Raw genomic sequence first — 27743 nt, forward strand, 5'->3', positions numbered from 1 at the left:
CATTCTGGGTCTTTAATTTCTCCACTGGAGATCTGATAAAAGTCATCATCTCCAGGCCAAAAACAATCAATGGATCAGTAACTGAATTGTTAGTCTCCAGCTGAGGTGGAAAATATATGTACTCAGTACTTCAGCTCAGTTTTACTTTCCTTAAGTATTTCCATGTTCTTCTATTTTTACTCCACTACATTTAATTAAGCGATAGTGAGTAGTGGTGGGCGGATCGATCTAAATATCGATAATATCGATACCAACGTTGGTATTGATATTGATCAATACCAGTGTAATAAGATTGATACTTTAGTTTTAGTTTCTCTCCAGTATGCACTGCTGCGGTTTCATCAAAGGGGCGACCTGGCTGTCTGTGTCTGTGTAAGTGCCGCTGCTTTCAAGTGCCGCTCCTGTCACAGCGCGGAGCAGAAGCACTTTGCTTCTCCTCTTCCCTCTTGTGATTTGATGTTGTACCGTCACATGACTCAGCGGCGCCAGGCCAACAAACAAACAAGCAGCCAGGCCTGGAGGTGGGCAGTACCAGCGGCTATATTTTCAGGCTGGAAATGAAACGAAGGCAAGCTGTATAATTTGTAAAAAGGCTGTAAGATACAGTAGTAACACAACAAATGTATACCAGCATATGAAAATCCTGTCCTGGGTTTTAACTTAAATAATAATCCAGTGGAAAAAAAAAAATCACAAAAACACTTAAAGGTTATGAAAATTCCATCAGATTTAACAATTTGATGATGCATCCACCTAATTATTCAAAAGTAAGCTATCGGTATCGTTATTGGTATCGACGATACTGGCCCTGTATTTACTTGGTATGGGCTCAATACCAAATATTGCAATACCGCACACCACTAATAGTGAGCCAGATGTTTGGAACATTTTACAGTGTCACCGCTCTCTGGTGGACAAACTCTGTAATGAAGAATCTGTTTCTAAATTTCCTCAAACACATGTTGTTTATGTGTATATGAGTAGAGAAGTGTGTCAGTGTCCCAGGAATATGAGAACCATGTTGATACATTTTGAGTGTTAGTAAAGTCAAATATAAAACAATATAACATAACACAATATTACATGAAAAGAGTTAATATTCATGGATTTTGTAACTCTTATTATTATTTTTCTTCTATTTTGGAGGATAATCATGCTTAAATTCCTAGAACTAGAGTTCCCACAATGTTTTGGGGGATGTAAACAGGAAGTATAATGTTGCCATGGATTTTGTAAGTTAGTGCGTGGCTACAACTTGAACCTGGTTTATGCCTTAGTGCATATGCATTAGTTTCCATGTAGTCAAAGTGTCTCCATTAGAGTTTGCTAAATGATCTGTTAGCAGCTCCTGGTTGCAGTACACCCATGGATGTACAGAATACTAACACTTTGATACTGAAGAAAACTTAAAAAACATGAGCATTCTCAGGCAAGTTCTGCAGCTTCTTTTTTTTTTTTTTTTTAATAATTTCTAAGTGGATTTATGGACGTTTATTCTGGATGGACATCAGAGATAATGATATCTCTGTAAGTGTAAGTCACACTGAATGACATGAATGTGTTTCATGTCGGCGTGTTTACTTTTTACTGAGTTATGAAGAAGGAGGAAGAAGGCAGTTTTCACTTAAACTGTGTCAATCTGTTTCTGAGTCACAGTACTACAGTACTACACAATAACGTTAGCTGGAAAGTTAGCTCGCTAACACGCTAACCCTAACAGCTTGTAAATCCACCTCCGCACTTCACTCTTCATCTTGCAACCGAAAACAATTTTAGATTAAAATGGTGATGTGCCATGGGGGAGATTTTTAGCACATCATAGGCCTTACACCTGGAAAGCAAAACCATTTAGCACAAGTTAATGTTAGCAACGTAGCCGGGGCCTAATGGTACAGCTGAGCACTATGCAACAAACCAGCTTAGCCACAACCATCAATACTCAGTAGTACAGTAGCTACGTTCTTTGTTTTAAACATTACAAATCCACAACTAATAAAGCATACTTACAGGTTGTGATTCTGACCCTCCGAGTTATCCAAACAAAGTGGGAACTGACGCGTGTTTCAGGAGTAAACGCTTGGAAAAATTCACTTAGCCCAATTCCAACAGTGTTGGGCAAGTTACTTCCAAAATGTAATACATTATAGATTACTAGTTACTGTCATTTGAGAGTAATTAGTTATATTACAATATTACTGTCTCTGTATTGTAATGCGTTACACTACTTTTGCATTACTTTTGAGTTACTTTCACCAAAATAACAGTTTGATTTGGCAGCTAGCTTGTGAATTTCACCACCGGATCAATAAAGTCTCCTCTTTATCCACTTTAATACATCATTGATTATTCATATTTTGTATAATTAATATAAATATGCAAAGTAACTAAAGCTATACAAAATAGATAAGTAAAACGTATAATAGGCAAGTAGGAGAAAATGAAAATACTCAATTAAAAGTACAGCATTGTTGTAAAATGTTTGTTTATTGCACTTCAATAAGAAATTCATGTTGTTTAGGTTAAAACACTCTAAAGGAAATGCTCAATTATAGTGTGATTAAAACTCACTATTAACATTATTTACAGTACTTGATTTACAGCTGATTTGTGAAAAGGTAGCCTACACAACCTTATTTAACAGTAATTTAGTTTTACTGCGAACCGTCACAGGAAGTGCTTTTATTTTGAAGTAGGCTACACGGAAGTTATCTGTTGTGTAGCCTACTCTTGCTAGCTTACTGAGAAGCAACGTGTCCGTCAGGCTCAAGTTGTTCACTTTCTTGTTTGTAAAACTGCAACATATTGAACAGTAAATGGTCACAGTAAAAGACAAGCGTTTTTGGTTGTCATTCGAAGCCATTCCACTACAGGCATAGTTACTCTCCACGGCTGATAAAAATACAATGATATTTACGTGTAGCAAGCCTCAACATTAATTCCCGAGATGTTTATATCTGTCAACCGCTGACGTACCGTCACCTGTTGGGACATACATGCTGTCCGTACTGTCTCTGGTTCTGACGGGAACAGAAACAGGACAGCTCACTTCAACGCAGCGTAATAACTCCTGAAAATAATATCCATCTCGCAAATGTATCTGTCTCTGCAGTCATCTCAACCATCGAATACAGTGACAGGAAAATAATACGTTTTTTTTTTTCCTGTGAAGAAATGTGTCACGGTGTTGGTGAATTCTTAAAAAAACCAATGCACCACTAAATGTTGCGTTAAAATGCGTTGTAACTCGCGTTACTGAGATTGTAACGAGTATAATATTACCGAAATTTAATTAGTAATGCGTTATATTACTGCGTTACAGCAAAAAGGAATACATTACTGTAATTGCGTTACTTTTGTAACGCGTTACTCCCAACACTGTTCACGAAGCAGTCCTCAGTAAAATGAGTAAAGCACAAAAAATGCTGGGGTTCTACTGCTGTGGAATAGTGGTATAAATACATTTTAGCTACTGACTCTTTATTTCTTCTTCCTTTAGAAGTCCATACAGAAGCTCTAAGTCCCAAAAAATTCTTCCCGGCCTCTGCTTTAACTTGCTTTGTTTGAGGGCGTGCCAATCAAGCCAGGCAGCACATATGAAAAACTGGGCAGGAATTCTCAATCAGTGATGTCACTGATTGAGGAATTTGAGACTTAAATGCAGGTGAGGCCTTTCAAACAGTTTAGAGAAAGTGTTTTCTGTGGGAGAAAAAGCTCCATTTAAAGTAAAATGTGTTTTTCTTTACTTTATACGGTGGCTTTTGTATTTGTGTTTAACTGTCTCGGCCACCATAACTTTACACATCTATTACATACACAAACAAACTATATAACCCACTAACACACGAGAAAAAGGCCCAAAAAGCACAATAGGGACTCTTTAAAGTGGCTATATGTAACTTTTAGTTTCTGTTGATTCTAGCAGCCGCTTTGGACAAAAGCGGTAGTGTTTTTACCACGCCTGCTGTTGTAAAGATATTTTCTTTATTACCCACTGTACTGAGTTAGCGTTACTGGGAGGTCATATATTTGCAAGTAATGTTTTGCTCAGACAGAAAATAATTTATTTACAATGAGAGAATACGTTTCAAGTGTTGCATACGTTAACTTAGCATACTTCGGATGCATCGTGAGCTAAACTGGGTATCACTGTCACTGTGCCACGAGCCAAAGCATTAACAGATTGTTGTAGCAACCAATGTAATAATAAGTTAGATTTATAAAGCACATTTCATTAAACCCAAGGATACTTTACACAAGTCGAGGGGGACAAAAAGAAAATCTGTGACCCATCAGAAAGAATGTGTGCTCTGTAGAGCCGGTCTGCCTGCCTTAAATCATTTTGTGACTTTGACTTTCGAAAAATCAAACTGGGAAAAGGCATTACATAATAAAAACTATATACAAATAGTGTTCTTTTCACTGTTAGTCTCATTTGCTGTTGCTGTTACAGGTCATTTATGATCATCAGATGAAAAATGACACAGTTTCATGAACATTTAAAAAGTTACATGTAGTAACTTTAACCATACTGTAAATACTTATTCTGACAATCTGCTAGTGCTGTAAAAAATATACAAACCTGTTTTGAATGCAAATTAACTTTGTCTCAATTTTTCACGATTGTGATTAGTGCAGCAAAATGCTTTATTCTTCCAAACTACAGACATTCATTTCTAGGAGCATTTTAAAAAGTAATTCATTTAAAGACAAAAATGTCTTCACTGCGGCAACATACTTGTTTAAAGAAAATAGAGAAGACTCACAGTATGCAATAAAACACCAATACACAAATAATCTTTTTTTTTTGCATAATGAATACTTTTACTGTTGATACTTTAAGTACATCTTGCTGACAATACTTCAATACTTTTACTTAAAAATATTTTGAATGCAGGACTTTTTTGTATTACATAAATATACTCAGGCAACTGCTTTTACTTCACATTGTCATTTATTTACACCTGCATTTGTATACCTTATCTTGTATCTTGTTCTGTAGGCCAACCTGTTTTTTTTAAAAAGAAACATTTAGATGGATGTCATTTAAGTCTATCTTATCTCTTATCTGTTACCTATAATTGTATATTTCTACAATGTGGTACTTGTACTTCAATATCTGAATACTCCACTCAACTGTTACTGAGATGAACAGTTGGAGGCTAGGCACCTCCAACATGGCCACCAGGGGGGGACAGGACATCAAATGATATTTTCATAAGGATGTATATCAGATCATACAGTGAGTAGAAACAAAGCAGAACAATAAAAACAGAAGGTAAAGTAACCACAGAGCTGACGGGAATATAATTTTACATAAAACATTTAAAGTGTGCCATGAAGGAGGAAGGGACTAGGAACAGTGAAACGGGGAGGTTCGCGTTCACACAGTTAGTTCTGCATTACATGTTGCAACAGAGTGAAGGCAGGAAACAGAGATGACACACTCAACGTTTCTCTACATCACACTAGTGCCACAGAGAGAGAGAGAAGAGAAGGAGGTGAACCATAGAAGAAGGAGAGGAGAGAGGGAAGCTCTCCATGAGACGAGCGAGTAAACCAAGAGAAAAGGAGAGAAAACTAAAGGACGTGATCGGAGAAGATAAAGGAGAAGCTCACGAAAAGGAGAGCAATGAAAAGAGTGAGAAACAACGCAGAGGAAAAAGAAAGGAGGTGAAGAGGACCGAAGCCAAAGCAAGTAGAGGGGAGGAGGAGGAGGAGGAGGGAAAGAAGAAGAGGAGTAAAGAAGAAGAAAGTGGACAAGAAGAATAACAGTAGGAGGTGAGAAGAGTGAGACTTTAAGTAGAAGAGGAAGCAGAACGTCAGAGAGGAGGGTGAGGGGAGGAAGTGAAGAGGCAGGACAAGGGAGGGAAGGAGGAGACACCGGAGGAGGAATAGGAGGAGAAGAAGAGGAGCTGCAGTGTCAGCATGGAGGGGGACATCAGGAAACAGGGGATGCTCTACCTGCAGCAGCAGAGGTTTGGAAAGGTACAAACAATTAACACATTAACACAGAGCTAATGCTAACATAATATTTCTGTGTAACGTAACTGTATGAACAGCAATAACAGTAGCTGTGTGTGTGTGTGTGTGTGTGTGTGTGTGTGTGTGTGTGTGTGTGTGTGTTTGTGTGTTTGTGTGTGTGTGCGTGTGTGCGTGCGTGCGTGTAGAAATGGAAGCGTGTGTGGTGCGTCCTGTTCAGAGACAGTTCCTGTTCGATTTCCAGACTGGAGTTCTTTGAATATAAAGATGGAGGAAGTGCAGAGAAGAGCGACAAAAATCTTCGCAAACAACAGGAGCACAAGAAGGTAGAGACTGTAGAGACTAAACTGTATTGAACTCTACTCAACTCTACTGGACTCTACTAAACTCTACCGGACTCTACTGGACGCAAATTTGCATTTCCTAGGATGGAGAAGGCATGACCCGCCATTCTCTGCCTTTCTGATTGGCTCGTTGCCTTCGTTGGTTGGATTGGTTAGGTTTAGGCGTGAGGAGTGAGCTTGGTTAGGGTAGTCTGGATCGAGGACAGTTCATTTACTGGATAAGCGCTGGAAACATCTTCTATCGGGTGTCCTTGCCCTTGCAAAACTCGGTTTGATTCAGGAAACCACAGCAAAGTTGCTACATGCTATAAATGGCAGGTTGTGAAGAAAATGTGGATTGTGCAACAAGGCAGGCCTGCTTGGTTCTTTTGGGGAATGATTGTAAAGATTTACAAAGAATATGTTCACGGAATTTACTATTTAACTGGGACGTTTTGATTTACTAAATACACACGCCGATACACTGGTAAGAGCGTGTGCAGTAGCGGAGTGGCAATCGGGAGAATCATGACTTTTCCCGGTGGGCCGGTAGTGTTTTTCGAGGCCGCGAGGGCTGGTCTGATAATTATACATTGCAAGTTCTTAGCAACACCATCCGGCGGCCTGGTGTGCGGCCTCTGCCCACTGGTCAAACTGTGCAGCCCCTGCTCAACCCATACGGCGGGCCGCAGCAGCCTCTTATTTCAATACAAACACAGGCTAATCAGAAAGCGCAAGTCACAACCATGTCTAGGATTTTCAGAAATATAGGGGGATCAGTGAGAGGCCCCTCCCCAAATGGCATAGCCCTGGTTGGCCTATGACGTAAAGCCATCGAACACCTCTTTTTTTCCTCGTCACGTTTGGAAGTCTATCGGTAACGTTAACAGACAGTGTGTGAGTCTAATGATGGAAAGCCAAAAAAGAAAAGGGAAAGGTGGTGCTGAGAAGGTCAGACTCAAAAGGGGATCGTGTTGCTGTGCTGTGTGTTGTTCATTCATTCACCGGACCATCCAAACCCCCCCCCCCGAGGGCCAGTGGTCTACGAAATTTCCCGGTAGATTTTTGGGTCTCACTCCGCCGCTGAGCGTGAGCAAATCTTTCCCGAGAACATTTTGCAGAGCCACTGTCACTATGAAGGTGTGGAAGAGCCAGATCTTACTCCGCAGCGCTGTGGAGAAAGGTCTGGCAATGCAAGACTAGGGTTAGGGTAAGAATAATAGGGTCAGTCAGAGGCATGTAGTTTTCTGCACATGTTTAGAGCCTCCTGTTATGTTTACCTCTTTTGGGGAGTGGGTTGTCTTTCACATTCTTTTGAGGAAGACAAATCTACCTCTTCTAAATTTTGGGGGCATCCCCACCAAAATCTACGCCTATGCTAGGAAATGCAAATCTGCCTACTGGACTCTACTGGTCTTTCTACTGATCTCTACTGGACCCTGTTGCCTAGGTGATAAAAGTGTATGTGTGTTTGTGTGTATGTGTGTTTATGTGTGTTCTTGTTTAACTATATATACAGTATACTTGTGGGGTCCGGACAGCTTTGTGGGGCCAAAATGCTGGACCCCACAACTTTAAAGGGGTGTTTGAGGGTTAAGACTTGGTTTTAGGATTAGGGTTAGAATTAGGTTATGGTTAGGGTGAGGGTAAGGGTTAAGGTTAGGCATTTAGTTGTGATGGTTAAGGTTAGGGTAAGGGGCTAGGGAATGCATTATGTCAATGACGGGTCCCCACAAAGATAGTGAAACTGTGAAAAATGTGTGTGTGTGTGTCTCCCAGGTGATCCGTCTGGCGGACTGTATACGTGTGTCGGAAGTGGACATGGACGGATGTCCCAGAGACACGGGACCCTTCCTGATCGAGACCACCGAGAAGATGTACGTGTTCGCTGCAGACCGACTACAGCTGGACGACTGGACACACAAACTGTGTGAGATTGCCTTCCCTGTAGGTACACACACACACACACACACACACACACACACACACACACACACACACACACACACACACACACACAAAAAGCAGCTACTGTGTTGTGATGTCAAAGTGTCAAACGCAACAGGTAACAGGTGCATCAGCGGCTGACCTCGGTCGGAGTCTGGTGTTCAGCGTAGATATAACAGTTTTGTTATGGACGTGTAAAGTGAGTAGGGCAGCTCAATAAATCGTTTTTATCATCATCGCGATGGCAACGCGCACAATAAAAACATTGCGAAAGACTTTGATCAGTTCAGAGTGCAGATTTAGGGAGTCAGCATTAATCTAAGGGTCGAGGTTCAGGACATGTGACGTCGACCACTTTCACCAAGCAGAACTCTTCATCTCTGAACGGCGTATTGCGCTGAGCAATTTCTGTTGTCTTTTGTTTGTTTCTCACAAACAATAATACTTGTTGCTTTCTGGCCCTCACTGCTGTTGAACTAAAACAAATAGTTTTTCAATGTGGAGACAAAGTTTGATTTCTGTGTCTTGCCGTTTTATTTTAGACGGCAGGCAGCTGAATTATTATGAGAACAAATAGAAAAAGTTAAAAAAATATTTTAAATTGTTTGTTCATTAATATTTTGTGGTTGTTTGCTTATTTGTTTTGGGTGTGCAGGCTGTGTGAGTTATAGAAGTTATATATTGTCCTTGTTAGTAAAAAGCAGCAGATTTAAACCAGGATGAGACAAACCGATTTAAGGTGGAAATGAAGAGTTTAGGAAGTTAATGTGGACGTTTCTGTTGGGTGCCTGAGAGCTCACGGTCATGTCTAGTGAGCTGTTTATGGGAACCTCTGACATCACCACCCACAATGCACCAGTCCACTGACCAGACAGTCACATTAACGCCTTATTCACCGACAGCTGACTGTTGGGTCATTTCTTCATCTCCTCGGTGGTTAAATAATGTTGGTTGTCATTAAAATGGCATTGATCCTGCTGCTGGTGTCTATCAGTACCGATAAGAGTCCAATAACTTTGGTTATTGATCATGTTTTAATCGAAATCTTTACAAAATAAAAGCTCACATTTAAAACTAACTGAAATATTACTAGAATGTAAAACAAACAGATTTCTGACAGTTTTAAAGTGAAATATTGTGTTGGTGGTTTAAATAGCAGCGCAATAACAGACAGCTGACAGTCACAACTTCCTCTTTCTGTCTCTGTGTGACGAAAGTACACACTTTGTACCCAGACAGCCAATGAGACAGCAGATATCACGTCTTTTAATATATCCATGATGATTCAGTCTCGTGCTGTTGATTTTGTCTCATCCACAGCCCAGAATACAAAGCACAGGCGGCTACAGGAGCCTGTTTAGCTCAAACCTGCAGTCTGGTCAGGTCACGGTCAAACCACAAACAAACGGCTCCAGGATCTGCTTTTTAGCGCTGCGGACTGAGACCGCTTCCTTTTGGTACTCAGCCGAGTCTCTGAATGTTGTGTTCAGATCTGCTCAAAGAAATTGTACGAAGCAAGAAAACCAAATGACTGAACAACACATATTGAATAAACAATAGAGGCAAAATGGTAGAGTTGAGAGATTTATTGTAAAACTGGAGCAGGCAAAGGTCAAAACCAGGAGACAGTTCAGTACAGGAAGGTAACATGTGTCCAGTCTCAGGTATCAGGTAACAGAAAGCAAAGACAAGAAGGCAAGTTTGATAAAGGTGAGGAGTGAGAGGGAAAGGCTATAAACTGCAGAGCTGCTGATGAGAGAAGAGGGAACAGGTGATGAGTAGATGGGAGGGGCAGTCAGGGGATGGAGAAAGACAAAGACTCTGATGGATGGATGGATGGATGGATGGATGGATGGATGGATGGATGGATGGATGGATGGAAAGGACACAGACAGCTGCACTAAGCTGCAGCAGCTGTCTGTGTCCTTTCCATCCAAGTATTGAAGTATTGTCAGCAAGATGTACTTAAAGTATCAACAGTAAGTAAGTAAGTATTCATTATGCAAAAAAATTGTGTATTGGTGTTTTATTTCATACTGTGAGTCTTCTCTATTTTCTTTAAGACCCACTGCAGGATTTTAAATTAGCAGATCATTTTGGGATAAATTATAAAAGTAAAGTATGAAATCAAATATGTATTTCAAACAGCACATTGTGATGGATCATTTTCTTATTACAGTTGGCTGATGTTGATCAAAGATTAAGTTATTAATCACAGATTAATCAGTAATAAAAATAATCGTTAGTTGCATCCTTTCTTGGTAACTACGGTAACACACATGTGCGTCAGTATCGTCCAAAGTTAAATAATGTTTCAAACAAGGTAAACACAGCACAGCGGAACCGGTACATCACTTCCCCTCAAATCCCCACCCAACCCAGCAAAGGTCCAAAATGGGGACAAACAACACACACCCATGCACACTGACAAACACACACCAAAGGACACAACATCCAAAAGACAAAAGTAAAGTTAAATAATGTTTGATTTGAAATGTCCTCTTACGTTTCCCTGTTAAAGGTCCAACATGTAATACTGACAGCTAGCATTTAAAATAGTAACTGCAGTCCAAATTCAAAATCCTGGACAGAGTCGTCTTCCCCGCGCCCCCAGGTTTGCGTTTTTACAGACCATCTAGCAACCTGGCCCAGCTGTCAGAATGGGCAGTTGATACCAACACACAGGCCAAAACACAAACAGACGTTCTGTCACGGAACGGAAACTTTAAAGGAGAAAATACTGGCTTTAGCATTGTTGTTAGAAAACATAGTATTTCAGCTTGCATGCTACCTTTATATCTGATGACATATTTGGGTCGTTTTTGGATTTAATACAGTACATATATTACATATTGCACCTTTAAGCTGCAGTGAAAGGTGTTTAATTCTGGCTGATTCCACAGAAAGAAGACTGTGGGTTTCATCCTTCATCACCAAAGATGTGTTTAATGTCCAGTAATGAACAGAATGTGTACAAGAAAAGCCAGTTTCAGTATGTTAAACAGAGTGTTGTGAACAACACCTGAACCACCTGAAATCTCTCTGTGAACACATTGGAGAAAAGTAATCAAACTAAGTGATCTTATTGTTAATCATCCAAAATATTTGTGTGTAGATTAATTGGACAGAACACGGAGGGAAGAGAGGAAGCCTCCAGAGAGGAAACAGAGTGGACGAAGATGCAGGAATGGAGGACAACTCACTGTACAGTGGCAGAGAAACAGGTACTCCTGTCGGTCTGTCTGCCTACCTGCCTGTCTGTCTACCTTTCCACTGCGCAAAACCCCCAAGAATCCAGAGATATGATTGCCTAAATATTCCAACATATGATCCAAATATGACAATACATGCTGTATGTAGTGAATACTCTGTAATAATGTGAGTCACAGATTTCATGTTCGGGGCATATCCAACTCCAGAATGGGACAACTTTTTACTGCTAGAATCTGGAGTTCATGGCATCCCAGATACTGTAGCTAGTGATATGCAATAAAACTCATATTTCGAACATATCTAGTCAGAAGTAGACAGCTGTCATATCTGCAGAAGATTCATTAGTCTTGTCCTATGTCAGGATGTTTTATAGATATGACCAGAAATCATGATTGAAACTAGAACACAAGTATATAATTATTGATGCATTAATGTGTTCATCCCTTTAATAATGTAAAGGTGGAGCTAATTTTATTAAAATGCTGCTGGGTAGATTATAACGTTTATCGTACCGTAACGTATATATCATTTAATTTATAATTAGCTATAGTTTGTATTATTAATCTGAAAACTAAAGTCATCATAACATGGAACTACTCAAGTAAAGTACAAGTACTTGTACTTAAGTACAGTACTTGAGTAAATGTGCTTCACAAACAACTAATTCATTAGATCAGAAGAAACTCTTGGTTTTAGAAGGAAATACAAAGTATTTGATCATGTAGTCTGTCGACTCAATTTTACTCCAGTATTTAGAGACACGTGAACTGCAGAACGTATGGACATTTAAAGGAACACGCTGACTTATTGGGACTTTAGCTTATTCACCGTAACCCCCAGAGTAAGTCGATACACACCCTTCTCGTGTCCGTGCGTGTTGTAACGCTGTCTGACGGTTCCACCGGTAGCTTAGCCTAGCACAGAACCTGCAGGTAACTGGTTCCAACTAGCCTACTGCTCTGATTAAGTGACAAAATAACGCCAACATGTTCCTATTTACATGTTGTGATTTGTATAGTCACAGCGTGTACAAAAAACAACGTAACATGAGACACAGCCATCTTCTAACCGTAAACAAACTGGGAACTATATTCTCAGAAGGCGAAGCTCTGCTACTTCTGCTACTTGGGCGGAGTGATTTGCTTTGCAGCAAGCCTTTCTGAGAATATAGTTCCCGGTTTGTTTACGGTTAGAATATGGCTGTGTCTCATGTTACGTTGTTTTTGTGAAGCACATTTACTCAAGTACTGTACTTAAGTACAAGTACTTGTACTTTACTTGAGTAGTTCCATGTTATGATGACTTAATAACTTTAATAAGCTAAAGTCCCAATAAGTCGACGTGTTCCTTTAATATTTGAATACTCTTTATTGATGAATTTAATATCTGTAGTCTGCAGACTTAATAATCAGCCAATCGACCTCTTCAAAAGCTCTTGTGGTGAAATCTTTTCTTCTCCTCGTGTCATCGTGTTCGTGCAGAAGTTTTTAGTGCGACCTTCAGTCACGTCTTCCTGTTGCACCTTCAACCACACCTCACTTCCTCTTTCTCTCTTGCTTTTTTTCCCCCATCAAAGCTAAATTTAGCAGCCTGTGGCCGAAATGATGCATCACTCTGTTGCTGCAACACAAATACACACACACACACACACACACACACACACACACACACACACACACACACACACATACACGCACACAAACACACACACACACACACACACACACACAGAAAACACACACACATTTTACATACGTTATTTGATTCCACATTACAAGTCAAATTTCCTTTGGAATCAAATTTCCTGAATGATCCAACAGATTAAAACAGATTAGCATATTGTTATGAATTATACAATTCTAACGGTACAGGAAACATTGCCTTTTCCAAATAAACATGCTTCCTATAGTTACTGAGATTGAACAGTACTTTGCCAACTGTTTGGCCCCTGTTTTAGATAGCCCTCCAATGCAAAGTCCACGGATCGCCAGTCTATGTACATGACCTACACTTCCAAACACTAGCACAATGATCTTGCATTTGTACCCAAGGTTCTCAATGGTAGGTAACAATGGAGTCTTAGAACAGTAAGAGTCCTCCATAAACAAGTCAAATGCACATGACACCTCAAAGAGTTTAACTGTTTTGCCATTCTGAGTGATGTTAACAATATCTGGTGTATTAGCAATTCCTAAAAAAGCGTTTGCAGGTGAGTTAAACCATTCAGACTGTACAATAGTGTGTTTAAATATCTGTTCATCAGCCACGCAGGGAGTCTGAGCAGCAATGAGGTCCACAAGTATGTCATGTCTGGCAGTATATAGTCCTTTAAATTATGAACAACTGTTAATGATGTGAGCTACTGACTCCAGGTGTTGAGGGGGGTTCATGCAACATGCAGAGGGGTGAATGGATGGAGGGAAACCAGTGATAAGTTGTATTTTGTAGGAAGGACCTGCAAACATGCTTTTATACAGAAAGTAAGGATCTTCTCACTGATGGTGGCGTTGCTGTAGATAGTGTGTGACACAGAGTGGTCCGCGCAGGGCAGTTTTTTCCCCGGAGTTTTAGACTGGGCCAGTACTTCATATTTTGGGCTCTTTGAATAGACAGAAGGGTCCGCCTTGATGTTCTAGGCTGGAGCAGGTGAGCAATGTTGTTATGGTGCAGCCTGGCTTCCACGATGACAGATGGGTCCTCTACGACTGCATCAGAGACCTCTACATCTTGGTAGGGGGAGGTCCACTTCAGTTCAGTACCTGTCCTCCAGCTTAGGTCGTCTAAGTCTGGCCAGTCTGATGACACACCAAATCCCTGTGCCCGTCCATCCAGCTTTCCGTTGGTCTTTCTTTTAAAACCCAGGAAGCTGTCTTCCCCACCGCATGCGTGTAGCACCTTCCGTCTTTTAAAATCCAGCAATAAGGATACTCTGCGCCCCCCCCCCCCGTCCTGTCTTTTCTGGAAGATAAAACATTTTGTGGAATGTGTGTTGAGACAAAGCAATTTCCTAACCACGTTTACGGTATTGTTGTCCATTTCACGCAATACTTTTTGTGGCATATGGACCTTTGCAAAAAGATGTTGAATTTTAGAAAAAGCTATCTCTTTTATTGCTTGCATTTTCAGAGTAACAGGAAGAGGTGATGCATCAATGAGATCCAGTCACACACACACACACACACACACACACACACACACACACACACACACACACACACACACACACACAAAGACGGGCTGATATGATAAAGTAGAAACTGAAATATAAAGAGAAAGAATGCAAAACTAAAACGTGTTTATTGGGATTGGTTGCAGTGTACACAGAGAGCTCTAATAGGCAGGCAGAAGTACCAACACGGAAGTTAAGCAATGTACTGTAAAAGATGGGGGCAGCAGCTAAATGTATTTTAGACACCTATAAAGATTGGTATCCAGGGCAAAACGCTAGTGAATGTTCAAATTTTAACAGCCACTCAATAGATAACCATTGTTTTTTGGCTGGTAAGTGAAGCACATCTACCAGCATTTGGCTAGTAGATAGTGATAATTTTGGACACTGTTGGCATCAGTTTAAGTGTATTAACTATGTTTAGAATATTTTCACCGCTTTACCTTGCCATCAGACAGCCCTTTACGACAGAGAACTGAAGTCGTTATATCCATCTATGCTCTCTTCAAAGCCACCAGACTCCTTTGAAAAAACAGTAATTTTACCTCGCAGAACACGGGAGTTGCTGGTCTTGTGTTATTAGTTAGGAATGGGTTAGAAACTAACAAAACTAACAAACAAGCTAATTGATCGAGACCAGCCACACCCGTGTTCTGTGAAGTCAAATGACTGTTTTTGTCAAAGGAGTCTGGTGGCTTTGGATAGAGCATAGATAACGGCTTCAGTTCTCGTTCTTAAAGGGCTGTCTGACGCCATCTAAAGCAGTAAAAATATTCTAAATATAGCGTACACTTAAATTTATATTGATTATTTTAGGTGTAACTTTTTTTAGGTGGCTGTAATACATTTAGCTGCTGCCCCTATCCACAGCAGTACATTGCTCATAGCTTCTGTGTCAGTTCTTCTGCCTGCTTCTCCAAACTGAGGGCGTGCTGCTGACTGACTGTTGATAAGTACCTCATACAACCTTACATCAGAAGATCCAAACTATCCCTTTAATGTTGATTATTGACTTTTGGGTATCAGTTAGTTATTACATGTGTTCATGATCTGCTTTGATATGAGCACTGTGAACAAAGTCATTTATTACCTTTCTGATGTTTAATGATGACGACTGAATGTGTCGATTTCATAAATATCCTTACGGTGACACGTCAACAAAAGCTGCTGGCGATGCTGTGGAGTCTTAACAGTGTGACACAATCAGTAAAGTTGCTTACACAAGTATCGATAAGCAAACATGCAGATTAGTCATGTGTACGTTCATGTCTGTGGATGAGAGGAAATGAGGCTCATGCACGTGTGCAAAGTTCCACAATGATAACACAGACACAGTGTGAGGTTGTGTTTTTGCGTTCGGACCCCGAAGTGCAGACACATATAGATTGAGATGGTTTCAAGGGTGTTTATTAAGAAACGAAAAGTCACTGAAGGATTGGCAGGACACAGGTGGTGGCAGCTGGGAACGGGCTGGCGTGGCAGATCGAGAAGGTTGTCTGTAGGATTACTGGAGCCGGTGAACACTGGCACACTGGAGGCTAAGCACAAAAAAACGAAGGTTAGTCCAGTGGTCAAAAAGTGTGGGAACTATGCAGGACTTTCAAACACTGTAGGTAAACTAGATCACTAGAGATAAGGAGCTACTCTACTTACTCTACCGCTTGCAACAGGATAATCTGACACCGGAGTGGAGTCTTGACCAGGCTTTTATGTGTGGAGTGGTAAACAAGATGGTGTGCCTTGTTAGAGAGACAAGCTCAGCCAGCCACGCCCTCAGCTGCACCAACACTGCCAAAAAGGGAAGAGGGGGAAAAAGAAACAAAAAAAACCAAACCACCAAACACAAAAACAAACACCATTGTGACATATGTGAGCTATATAAATATGTTGAAAACAATGTGTCTTTGTGTGAACACACAGTTTTAGTTATGAATCTACAGAGTCTTTAGATCCTGACCCTCCTTGACCTCAAGTACTTGAACCTTTGATTTAGAGATGTATGAAAAACTCAAACACAAAGTCATTGAGATCATTTTGATGAACAACTAAACCTCTGAATGTGTTTACACAAGTTCCTGCTACATGATTATTGTTGTTGTTGTTGTTGTTGTTCGTTGTAGTATATTTTTATGAACAAGCAGGTGTACCTAATGAAGGGCCACTGGCTGCATAAGGACAGAGGTGAAAAATAACCTGCTGAATTATAATGATAATCATCCCATAGCAGTTTCCTGTTTGAGACAGTAACATGTAACTCATTACAGTCAATTAATTCATTCATTTATTTATCAGCTACTCAAACTTAAACCTGTTTGAAGGGTTTTCATTAGGTTTCTGTAGAACCACGAAATAGCAAATATCAAACTGTTATACGGCACACACACACACACACACACACACACACACACACACACACACACACACACACACACACACACACACACACACACACACACACACACACACACACACACACACACACTCTCTCTCTCTCTCAGGGCCAGTTGTTAGTGTGTGTTGCTGCGTAGTGGAAACTTCTTTAAGGGCGAGTGTGTGAACAGTGATCGGCAACTGCAAGACTACTTCAGCTTTTATCTTCACAGGACAAACTTCCTGTTTCTCAACAGGAAGCTGAACGCCATGTTGTGTCTCAGTGTCTCAGTTATGTGGTTTCAAGTGTTCTTCTGAGGTCAGTCGAGTCTCTGAGTTATTTCCACTGATCCTTGACTGGTTTCATTGGTTCGGACCTGAGCTGCAGCTCTGATTAAGTCTTTATATTTAGTTTGGGTGGTGGCTGTGAAATAATGAGGTCAACAGAACAGTGACTGTGTGTGTTTTTCTTTTTATGCTCATCAGTAATGAGTAAGTCAATATAACTGAGACCAAAGCGACTGCAGACAGTGGCACTGGCTGAAACTGAATTGATTCAATTAGTTTTACAGTTTATTTTTACACAAAAAATATCCCAAACACAGATCTTAGTTTCTGTTCTTTACATTTCAAAATGTTTTTTTGTTAACTCAGTTCAAAATACTTTATTCTTCCCTCAAGAGGCAATTGAAGGCGAGTGAGTGTGCAAATATAAATAAAATACAAATACACGCAGACAATTCATTTACACATAAACATATCTAAAAATACAAATATGACTAATGTGTTAGAGACATACACAAGGATTAATAGCAGCATTATCCAACTCCACAAAGGCACATATGTCTTTTCTGATCGTTTTGGAATATCAATATAGATGTCAAAATCCACCATCTGTCATTAAAAAATCTTGGATATAGATATATGGAATACAGATATTCATGGCTACATTTTGTGATGTTATATTGTTTTATTTTGAAGGCTCCTTTCAAACAGAAACATTCAAACTGTTTAACATCAGGGAAGATGTAGAAGAAGAGATGAAAAGAGACAGAGAAGAGATAAAGTCAGAGCAGTTAACAGTATATAAAGACACCGAGTAGATATAAATAGACTCTCGACAGTTGTAGTACCACAGTTGTAACATTTGGTGTATAATTGAGGTCATGATGTGCAGCTCCTGAAGCTACTGTTCCCCACGTCGTCACGCATCATCACACACATACACACACACACCTGGCTGACTGAGTGTGTGTGTACGTGTGGTTTCCTGAGTGTCACACATCTGAGAACATGTTAACTGCTGCCGTCATAAAAGAAGAAGAAGAAGCCCAGGAGGCGCCTGACTGATTCACGCTCTCAGTTTACAGTTTTTTTTTTTCTTCGATTGCTTAACCACAGTGGGCACAACTGGAGCCCCATGTGCAAAACTCTAACTAAAGTCTGCACTACCAACAGTCACCTGAGCCAAACAGTTCACATCACCTGCAGATCTCATTCCAAGCAACACAGCTCTTCACACACGTCTCAGAACAGACTCAGCGCAGCCAAACACTATGAACAATCCTCATCGAGATAACACACACTGTCACCAGAACACACTGAGCGTAAAAACACTAGCTAACACTATCAAACACCAATACAGAAAATACAAACTTTTCATCTTTACAGTTTGAATAATTTAAGGGACTTCACACAAATCAATAGTTTCTTTAAAGAAAAGAGTGAAATTCTTTCACACGAACATTTTTATTTTATAACATACATAACATTTTTAGGAAACAAAAAGGAATGAAAATCAGCAGTTTGCTTCAATAGATATATAATTTTACTGTATTTTGCCTGTAGTAGTTCATGTAATGACTGGAAAAAAAGTTAAAAACTAAAGGTACGTAATAAAGAACATTGGATGTCCTGACTTGCTGTGCACCTGCATCATCTCTAATTACAAATGAATGGGGTGTTCCCATTGCTTTCACCTCCATTACTTTCTGAAAAACAGTAAATCGCAGTTTTACATTAAAGGTAAAGGTAGTAGGTCTACAGTAAAGGTAGTGTTTTTCACGTTGTATATAGCTGTGTATGTAACCTTAGACATCTTACCTGGACATGTTGGTATCTTTGCTTTTTTACCTGTTCGCTGTTTCTCTCGAACAGTATAGTGTATAACGGATTCATTCTTACAGTTTTTTTCCGATCGCTATGACAATTTTTTCAATACTTTTAATAACTTTCCTAAACTCTTAACGCACCAACACACCTACAACACACAATTGACAAAACAGTTAATTTCATGCTCAAAATCACACATTGAAAACTAAACTCTAACACTAATTTTCAAAATACAATAATTCACTAACACAATACACTATGTCCACCAAATGCAAATGTCTCAAACAAATGTCTCAAAATCAAATAATTCTTCCAAAACACTAACATGTTCTCTTCCAACAGGAACATTTAGTCAATCATAGCACAATGTCATACAAAACACTAACATCACATGGAATTACAGAAACTGCATTATTTGATATGTATCAGGTCTGCCCTTATACAATAGACAATAGTATATTTTATTGATCATAGATTGTGTTTTACACTGCAGTTTCTCTTGAAGCCTCTCTACATTTTTGTTTTGTTGGGTTTAGTAAATCCATGCATTTTGTTTCTTTTGCTGCAGAAATTCAATACAAAAATGAATGACCCATCTCAGTGTAGCTTTATAGAATGTACGGTCTATGAAAAAAAGAAGACAGAGACAGAATTGTCCTGATACTTGTCTTCCTTTCACTCGTGCAGCAATTTTTCTTACTTTCTTTGTGTTCATCTTTATTGTTCCTTTTATACACAAAACCAGCCCAAATAGGTCCTCTTTTACTGTATGTACTACTACAGTACAGTAACATATGGTCATGCGATTGAAAGAACCTCCACACCTGAGTGTGTTTCCTAGATGGGAATCAGCTGTGATTGATCTATTTGCATAACTTCAATCAGCTGTTTCTCAGTAGCAATGGAATCAAATGGAGGGGGTATATTTGTGTTATTTGTGAACAGCTGTTCACTTTCACTTTAGCCTATACGTTAGGTTTAGAACATGATGTTATCTGTTCTGACATACAGTGTGAAAGCATTTGCAAATTGGTCAGTAAAAATCCATTGTTTTGGTCTTGGTTGAGCTTGTGTGTAAAAGAAGTTCAAGCATTTTAAATTTGTGTTAACTGTATGCATTTTGTGTCAAAGCAACAAGAAATGTGTTAATTGTATAGCCTACACAGACGGATGTTGTGCTAACTGTGTTAAGAGTTTAGGAAAGTTGTTACAAGTATTGAAAAAATTGTCATAGCGATCGGAAAAAACTGTATTTGGTGTTTCTTTATTTCCAAAAATTTGAAATGCACCAGACTGAAATCCATTCTGTTTTGAATGTGTGATTAACAGTTGGTTAATGTGGCTCGGGAAAGGGAAGTTTGGGGTCCCCTGCTGGAGCTGCTACCCCCGCGACCCGTTACCGGATAAGCGGAAGAAGATGGATGGATGGATGGACTAACAGTTTTGACAGCAGTGTGTTAGCATTTGAACAAAGTGCTATAAATCCACAGTGTTGTGCACGTTGTGGTTAAAGGATAAGTGTGTAGGGTTTTGAAATCTATGTTCAAGCAATGAAAAAGGAACTAGAGTTTGGTTCACATGAACGGCTGGCTGCTGTGCAGACTGTAGTTAGAGTTTTGCACATTCGTCGCAATACATTCGTTAGCAATCAAAAAAAACAACTGTAACTGTAATATCACATCACATAGTTCTACTCTTTCAGAGTAAAAGCCATACGTGTGACACATTTATATGACGTCTGCTGTATCAATAGTTATCAACAAGATAAAGAGCCACAATCTTAACGACAAAGTAAACAATACAGAAAGACAATAATAAACAAAATAAAATATATATATATATATATATATATATATATATATATATATATATATATATATTTTTTTTTTTTTAATGAACCAAAACAAAACAAACAACAACACATTATCCCAAATATAAACCAACAAGCTAATCCTCAGTATCTTCACATCTGAGCGGGTCATTATTGTGAATTAAACCCTGACAGCATGAAGCAAGACTCAGGGAACATGATCCCGCTTATCACACGGCTACTTACTAAAGAAATCAATCATTTGTCACAAAATATTGATTTAAAAATAATTGTATTGATTTTACAATGGTCCTCCAGGGTCTATCATCAGAACTGCGTCCATAGCAGATGTTTGTTATATGCAGAAATAACAGACCGTAGAATGCCATAATTGAGCAATCAGAATCAAGTATTCAACAAAGCCGTACACGTTCATCATATAAAACTCTTTGAATACCATTCATCTCTATCGAGTCCCTCCATCTTTCATCCTTTACCAACTGAACCATCAGCCTTTACACTTTATTATCAGGTGTCCTTATTGTGATGTTATCAATTGAAACCTGACAATATTCAGTTTTTTCTCACTGAACACAAAAAGATGGAAATGTATTGACTAAAAAATATTTAAAACTTCTCTGGGTTTATTCAGATCTAGATGATATCATCCTGACATGTTGATAAATGGGTGTGGACAAACAGACTATGACTGACAGTGTGTGTGTGTGTGTGTGTGTGTGTGTGTGTGTGTGTGTGTGTGTGTGTGTGTGTCTCAGTGCGTGACTTCAGAGTGTGTGTTCGGCGGACAGAGGCGTCTGATCGCTGCAGACTGAAAGGAGACGGATTCCTGCGAGCGGACAGTGACGCTCTTCACCTGCTGGATAAGACTGGAGACATTGTTTACACCTGGCCATACAGATACCTGCGCCGCTTCGGACGAGACAAGGTGATATACACACACACACACACACACACACACACACACACACACACACACACACACACACACACACCTACCTGGTTTAATGTTAGTTTTAGTGTTGTCTCAGAAAAATCACAAGACAAGAAAAAAGTCAGGATAAATAAAGAGTAAAGTCAGGATTTTAAGAATTAAGTATGTGTTGTTAATGTTGTTAATGTTTTCTGTCCTTCAGTCCACCTTCTCCTTCGAGGCTGGGCGGAGGTGCGACTCTGGTGAGGGCAGTTTTGAGTTCGACACCAAACAGGGGAACATCCTGTTCCAGGCCGTGGAAGCTGCCATCAACCTTCAGCGGATCTCCTGCCCCCAGAGGCAGACCTCCGCAGGGGGCCGGGCAAGTCCAGAGACCCCCCTGGACGGGAACCTGCCCCCCCTGCCCCTCAACCCACCCCTGGCCCAGTGCAGGATGGCACCGCTGCCTCAGCTCCGCGGCCATATCCCACAACCCCCTGCTGCTCAGGTCAGCTCACATTACAGGTCATCTGTCAAAATAAAGTCACGACTTTTAAAATAGAGAGGAATGAAGGCAGAATTTTCAAAATAAAGTAAGGACTTATATTATTATATTAATCACAGGATTTAAAACTAATTTCAGGATTTATTTAAAATTAAAGTCATGATTGTCAGAAGACCTAGGCTCAAACCTTAAGAAACCAAACTCTGTTCATAATTCTGGTGATTTAATGTTCCTTATCACACCTCAGACAAAATTACATTTGACTTCTCCCTGAACGAAAATCATGCATTTATAAATTTGTAAAAAGCCTGTGCATTTTTACTCTCTTGCGAGTGTGCAGATTATAGATTATATAGATAATCTTTTTTTTATTATTACCTCTGCCAAGGATTGCAAACTATTTGTTTGTTTGTTTGTTTGTTTCCTGCCTTGCCTTTGTCTGTTAGCAGGATTACCGATTTTGGCTCGATTTTCATGAAACTTGGTGGAAGGGTGTAGCATGGGCCAAGGAAGAACCCATTACATGTTGGTGCTGATCCGAATTACAGAGCGGATAAACAAACCATTTTTCACTTTTGTTAACATTGCGAGATAGGGCATTTGTGCTGCATTCAAGTTGTGTCTGAATAATCGGACAAATCAGTTCCCGACTGGAAAAATTCACACTACTTTAACATTGTGAGATAGGGCATGCCTTGGTGGAGGTGCTGTGCTCTATGAGGTCCCTTCTAGTTTCACATCAATTCCAATTTTTTTATTATATATTATTATTATATTATTTCTGACTTTGTAGTCAAAGACTTTAATATTTTTTTCTCAGTTAATTATTCCCCCTTTTAGCTGTACAACAGCTAGCTGCTCTTCCATCACACTGTAATGTGCTGTTATAGGAAACCAGATGTTGTAGATTTAGACTTTTGAATCTCTGAACTGTCTGGATGTTTTCTGTGTGCAGACTGATGACGGTGTGTACAGTATGGTGACTGAAACTCCAAATCTTCTTATGATTCATCACAAAGATAAAGAGAGCTCCTCTTCTTCACAACAGCAACACCGCCCCCAGCTGGTAAGAAACATAAACTGCAAAACACAGAACTATCATAGACAGTATACACTCACCTTGAAGATTATTAGGAACACCTGTTCAATTTTTTGTTAATGCAATTATCTAATCAACCAATCACTTGGAAGCTGCTTCAATGCATTTAGGGGTGTTGTCCAGGTCTAGACAATCTCCTGAACTCCAAACTGAATGTCAGAATGGGAAAGCAAGGTGATCTAAGCAACTTTGAGCGTGGCATGGTTGTTGGTGCCAGATGGGCTGGTTTGAGTATTTTCCAATCTGCTCAGTTACTGGGATTTTCATGCACAACCATTTATAGGGTTTACAAAGAATGGTCTGAAAAAGGAAAAACTTCCAGTATGCGGCAGTCCTGTGGGCGAAAACACCTTGTTGATGCTAGAGGTCAGAGGAGAATGGGCTGACTAATTCCAGCTGATAGAAGATCAACTTTGAAATAACCACTCGTTACAACCGAGGTATGCAGCCAAGCATTTGTGAAGCCACAACACACACAACCTTGAGGTGGATGGGCTACACCAGCAGAAGACCCCACCGGGTACCACTCATCTCCACTAAGAATAGGAAAATGAGGCTACAATTTGCACAAGGTTGTTGGTGGTGGTGTAATGGTGTGTGGGTGGTTTTCTTGGCACACTTTAGGCCCCTTAGTACCAATTGGGCATCGTTTAAATGCCACAGCCTACCTGAGCATTGTTTCTGACCATGTCCATCCCTTTATGACCACCATGTACCCATCCTCTGATGGCTACTTCCAGCAGGATAATGCACCATGTCACAAAGCTCAAATCATTTCAAATTGGTTTCTTGAACATGACAATGAGTTCAAGTAAAATGGCCCCCACAGTCACCAGATATCAACCCAATAGAACATCTTTGGGATGTGGTGGAACGGGAGCATCCCAAGTCCCAGCATCCCACAAGTCTCCATCCTGCAAGATGCTATCCTTTCAATATGGGCCAACATTTCTAGAGAATGCTTCCAGCACCATGTTGAATCAGTCCCACAAAGAATTAAGGCGAAAGGGGGTCAAACACGCTATTAGTAGGGTGTTCCTAATTATCTTCAAGGTGAGTGTATAAGACCAACAAAAAAAGTCTTTAAACGCTTCAGATGTAAAGTTATTCGCCATCAAAGTGATGTCAAAATGAATGGCAGTCAATGGAATGCTAACGTTGGGTGATCGTTTGGTAGCATCAAAATGGCGCCATAGGAGGTTTGAGTTCTGAAGCGAAGCTTACCCCCTTGAGAACTATCAACATGTTAGTGCGTCTCTCAATACTGCCTGACTTCCTGTCTGTGGCTCTCAGCTCTAAGCCCATTGGTCCCTACTGAAGACGTACATCTTTACAAAAACAAATATATGGTTTCATCAGTAATTGTCTGAAACTGATGGTCACTGTAGTTTTTGGCTGGACCATAGGACCAACCGTACAATGGAAAAACTCTGTCCCCCTGTCCTGAGTGATAAAGTTCCACCATTGGTTGGAGTGAGTGTGATGACGTCAGTGTTGGTGTTTCCCCACTGGTGATGACTGAACAGATTTGATTGATATAAATTAGTGCTGTCAAACGATTAAAATATTTAATCGCGATTAATCGCATTAATGTCACGGTTAACTCGCAAATAATTGCAATAATCGCACATTTTTATCTATTTTAAATGTCCCTTGATTTCTTTTTGTCCCATTATTTTTTCTCATTTTAATGCTCTTATCAACATGGAAAAGTGGATCGGCTTGCTTTGTGCAAATGTGCTTCTGTCTGAAGTCATCCATTGTAGAGATGGTCCGATACCATTTTTTGCTTTCCGATACCGATTCCGATACCTGAACTTGCGTATCGGCCGATACCGAGTACCGATCCGATACCAGTGTGTCATATATTTTATTATGTTTTAACAGCTGAATACTATCATCTGTATGGATGTGATATTATTTCTATCTTTGTTGTCGGTCTGGCTCAGGTTAAACTCTTTGTGAAACATGAATGCCACAGAACTTTCTTTTATTATCCAGTTTGACAGTCAGTTATAATGGAAAAAGAACATAAATAAACTACTTTAACATAGATTTTCTTTAAGGCTTTATTACGTGGTATCGGATCGGTGCATAAACTCAACTACTTCCCGATACCGATACCAGCGTTTTAGGCAGTATCGGAGAACATCTCTAATCCATTGTCGCTTGGCTTTGACGAAGGGGCGGAGAATTCACATCAGCTGTGTGCTTGGTATCAAGTGGTATTTCAGACTGGACATGCTGCGATGATAGCTGACAATGACAAAACACACAGATCACTTTGGTCTTGTCAAAGGAACCATTTGGCAACTTTTTAAAAGTAAACTTTCCATTCAGAATCTTATTGGCATCCATTTCGGCGTCTCGCGCTCACCATCCACTCAAAACGTAACGTTAGCCTACTAGTCTTTGGCCGGCTCGCAAGCCCAAACAAGTGTGTGGGTCTAGCTAGATCCGGTGTGGTGTTGTAGTTTTTCTAACGTTACTAGTTGTTGCAACAGCATGTAAAAAAAACTACAAAGTTTGCTATGCCAAAAACAACGTTAATCTCGCGATAAAAAAATTGACGCCGTTGAAATGGGTTTGTGTTAACGCCGTTAATAACGCGTGACAGCACTAATATGAATATAAAGTATAAATTATTGATCACTGATGACATCTGTTCTGTTCTTCAGTCTCGTCTAGAGCCTCCAGTTGACAAAACGCTGACGGGTGTGAAGAGTTTGACTCTAGACACTCGCGGCATCCCCGTCCCTCGTAAGAACCAGGTCAAGATGATCTCCAGCTGCCCTCTGCCTCACGCCGGCCCCGAGCCTGGCCCCAACCTGGCCCAGGGCCCCGGCTCCACCCACAACCCCAGTCCTCGCCTCAGCCCCAAAACGAGCTCCAACCCCAACCCAGACGAGACGTACTCCCAGATCAACCTGCCGACCGCCGCAGAGCGAGGCGCCAAGAGGGAGAAGAGAGGCGGCGGCGTGGCTCCCTCCTGCACCCCCCCTGCCATCCGCAGTGAGCCGGACTACTCCCTCCCCTTCGACACCATCGCCATGAACGTCATGTCAGATATCCTAAACTCCCATCAGGCTCAAAGAGCCGAGTCTGGCGCAGACCCGCTCTACGACAGCATCGACGAGATGAAGATCAGAAACATCTTCCTAAGCGCCACCCCTGCTGCCGCCGAGCTGCAGTACAGGAAGGTGGAACACATCTACGACGAGCCCGAAGGCTACGCCGCCGCCACCCCTACGCAGAAATCTCCCAACTCCGTGTATGACGACCCCGAAGAGATGAGAGGAGATGCCTGGAGGATTATGGGTATACCTGCTGACCCTAAAGGTCACGAGTACCCGTACAACGCCCGGGTGGACGACTACGCTGTGCCCAAACGAGCCCAGAGGGTGCTTCCTGTTAAACAAAGCACAGAGGAAGAAGAAGAAGAAGAAGAAGAAGAAGAAGAAGACGACGGGGAGGAGGAGCCACAGGAGGAGGACGAACAGAGCAAGGAGCAACAGGATTCACCGTACAAAAACATCATGGTGAAGATGGCGTAGAAGTGACAGGAAGCAGTTGTGAGCATTAACATGATTCAGATATAAATATTTAGGTTTATTATTTAATCCAGCTGGCAGGCTGAGCCGATCATTGAGACTCTGGTTTGTATAGTCGTGACTCTCTGGCTGATCCGCCATCTTTACTCTCTTTGTATAATATCGCTTTCCACCTCGTCCAGTTCTCTGGAGGACAGGCATCGCCTTCTTCTGTATTCAAATTTAGTGTTAAATAATTCACCGTTAAATTGTTTCTGCTCAGCTGGTTTTTTCCCCTGCTGACTAGTGCTCTTTGAAACCTATTATTTTCATTATCATTAAATCATTGAATCTATGAAATAGTTTAAAAAAAAATTACCATCACAGTTTCAGAGTCCAAAGGCGTCTTCCAATGTCTTGTTTTGTCCGACCAACAGTCCAAAACACCAAAGAGCAGATAATCTAAGACACTGGAGGAACTGACACCAGAGAATGTTTGATGGCTGTTGAAAACAGAGACCTACGCCACCTTGTGCCTCTGCACTGAGCTGTAGCGCTGGACAAAAATGGACAAACAATTCTTTTCTATTTATACTTTAGTTTGATTTGTACTGGGTCTTCTTCTTGATACCATCTCATACAGACTTGCTGAAGAATACCAAAGAGACCAACTGGGAGCTTCGGGGCAGATTTCTGTAGCTGTCATGATACAACAAACAAGCTGGTAGATTTGTGTATATTTACTGTATAAATAA

The 27743-nt window shown here is 40.5% G+C and overlaps 1 protein-coding gene across 1 annotated transcript; it reads left to right on the forward strand.

The window, feature by feature from the left end:
• The first annotated feature begins 5387 nt into the window (after nucleotides 1-5387).
• Nucleotides 5388-27743, forward strand: dok2 (docking protein 2). Its single transcript, XM_031302165.2, has 8 exons — nucleotides 5388-5985; nucleotides 6168-6305; nucleotides 8082-8249; nucleotides 11365-11473; nucleotides 21700-21869; nucleotides 22078-22362; nucleotides 23315-23425; nucleotides 26137-27743. The coding sequence occupies exons 1-8, from the start codon at nucleotides 5926-5928 to the stop codon at nucleotides 27010-27012; spliced, it is 1917 nt and encodes a 638-aa protein (XP_031158025.2). The 5' UTR covers nucleotides 5388-5925; the 3' UTR covers nucleotides 27013-27743.

The sequence above is a fragment of the Sander lucioperca genome, chromosome 2, assembly GCF_008315115.2.
Source record: "Sander lucioperca isolate FBNREF2018 chromosome 2, SLUC_FBN_1.2, whole genome shotgun sequence".
In the NCBI taxonomy this organism is placed as follows: domain Eukaryota; kingdom Metazoa; phylum Chordata; class Actinopteri; order Perciformes; family Percidae; genus Sander; species Sander lucioperca.